This window comes from Aphanomyces astaci, assembly GCF_000520075.1.
Source record: "Aphanomyces astaci strain APO3 unplaced genomic scaffold supercont1.67, whole genome shotgun sequence".
Lineage (NCBI taxonomy): Eukaryota > Oomycota > Saprolegniomycetes > Saprolegniales > Verrucalvaceae > Aphanomyces > Aphanomyces astaci.
In genome coordinates this window covers 365,770-367,895 of record NW_009798330.1, presented here as the reverse complement: position 1 = coordinate 367,895, position 2,126 = coordinate 365,770, and the positions used below count along the sequence as shown (strand labels likewise).

The window sequence follows — 2,126 nt, the reverse complement described above, 5'->3', positions numbered from 1 at the left end:
ATGAACGTTTCCATTGTATCCGGATTATTCAGGATGTTTAACCTATTTACCAGATAAAAAACGGAAGTAAAAATAATTTAACGTCAACATTACGTGGGCATAACTGAAATAACCGAGGCGTTTAATAGTAAAACGTCTCCTCCTGAGGATGGCCGATGTGTAGTCTTTAGATGAAATGCACCATACTATTATTAGCAATATTAACTACTCTGGAGTATACTCTATTCTCGGCCACGAGTTCAAATCCAGTATGAACTTTACTCTATCCGCAATGGTTATTTTTGGAGTTCCCATCAGTTCATCAAGGTGCAATACTGTAACCATAGGGACTTCACCCGTCCTCTGTAAGATCAAGAGAAGGATGGACCTGCGAACGGCGGCATGTTCGCACTCTTCAGCATCTGGGGGGTAGGTACTTCTTGCATCGGAAGCACTGCGCACCTAACGATATGGTGAAGAGAGCGTTCAACGTTTCGAACGTAGTTGTATGAGTTTGCAGCATTCGAGCAGGGCAAGCTGACGTGCACCCTGTACACCTTGCGTGCGAAACAGTTGACCTACATAACTGTACGTACTGTATTTGGCACCTCGTCAACACCAAACCCCTGTCGTTTAACGTGTACGAATATTGCAAAAATCACGTCGTTTATCGTGTCAAATCACGGGTTTAGCACTATATCTTGAAATAGTTGTAGTCGACATACTGTAAGCTTAGTCCGCTTTTCTAGCCTAGCTTTGGTCACTTCTTTTTGCCATAATTATACTCCTAGTTAGCTTTTGTGACTCTCCTAATTTTTTATTTGTTTATATAAAACAGTTTTATACCTAAAAATTGAATTCGAAAGGTATTCAGTGTATTTACATCGGCCTTTTGTCCGGTTAATGGCATGAAACAAACATTTATACCTTGGTTTGGGACGATAAACATCGTCAAACCAGCATTATTCCGACACGATCAACAACGTCGAATATGGTCCGACGTCGGGGTATTTGGAACTCTTGCTGCTCATACATGTACTGTACCAGGTATAATGACCCTTGAATTCGTCGAAAGTCGTACACTGGGAGATGAGGGAAATACGGAATTCTACTGTTGTATGAATGTGTGAGCTATTAAACAAACCAAATCAAAGACATTACTAGTAATGCATTATGTTAAATGCTGTAAAGCGGCTCTCCATTTTCCAATGAGATTTGGGTCAAATTTGCGACGGCATGGAAACAACGGGAATGAAGGTGTATGGGATGCCTGAACACACCACCCAATATCTTGAACTGCTTCAACCGTTTGTTCACCGTTTCGTGTCGACACATGATATCATTGTGCTGTTGAGGGTTCGCCATTGCAGCGTGATTGAAGTAGATGTATTTGGCATCACGGTAACCCTTGTCAGCATATGTGATCTCGCCTTGGCGCACACAATGAACATACGAATCACGTGCAAGCCGTAAATCTGGCCATTCGCCGCATGGTACGCCTCCATTGACCCAGACAATGTTGCCAGTTCGCATGCACACACCGACTTCATAGCGTAGCCCAGCTCCATGAAATTTGTGGGAATACCACTTGCGGTCGTACAGTACTGGTTCCCAGATACGAAAGTCGGTACCATCCAATGAAACGAATGCTCGATCATGGGGACGACTGAGTTCAAACCGTCGATCCCACACAATCTATTACATAATTAGTTGTGTTATGTTATACACAAGTACCACACGTAAGTTGGCTAGTAGATCGATCCATAGCCAAACCCATTTGCGAAATGTCTTCTCATCGGCACCTGATAAGCAACGATGGACGCCTTCGGATGCGTAGACCTTCAAAAACATCAAGCACCAGAGAAGGTGCTTCGGACGCGATGTTGAAGGCCGAGTAGCATCCGTCAACGACCATGTTACGCTTGTTGACCCGGGCGAGATGCCAAAGACAGCACGATACCGACGAAGGGCCGTCAGGGTCATGGATGAGGCTTGATCCAGCATTGCACAGCCAAGAACCCTGAACGTAGACGCCATTGTGTCAACCATTATGGCAATTGAATTATGTGACGAAAATCGCGCGCGCAAGTATATCGGCCTTATCCGGATTATGTTTTTGGTGCTAGTAGGTACTTGCCATGAATCAT

The 2,126-nt window shown here is 44.1% G+C and overlaps 1 protein-coding gene across 1 annotated transcript; it reads right to left on the bottom strand.

The window, feature by feature from the left end:
* Positions 1–350: 350 nt before the first annotated feature.
* H257_15216 (hypothetical protein) lies at positions 351–1,962 on the bottom strand (the record flags this gene model as incomplete). The annotated part of the gene is made up of 3 exons (XM_009843238.1): positions 351–557; positions 1,440–1,645; positions 1,794–1,962. The coding sequence occupies 3 exons, from the start codon at positions 1,960–1,962 to the stop codon at positions 351–353; spliced, it is 582 nt and encodes a 193-aa protein (XP_009841540.1).
* Positions 1,963–2,126: the final 164 nt, after the last annotated feature.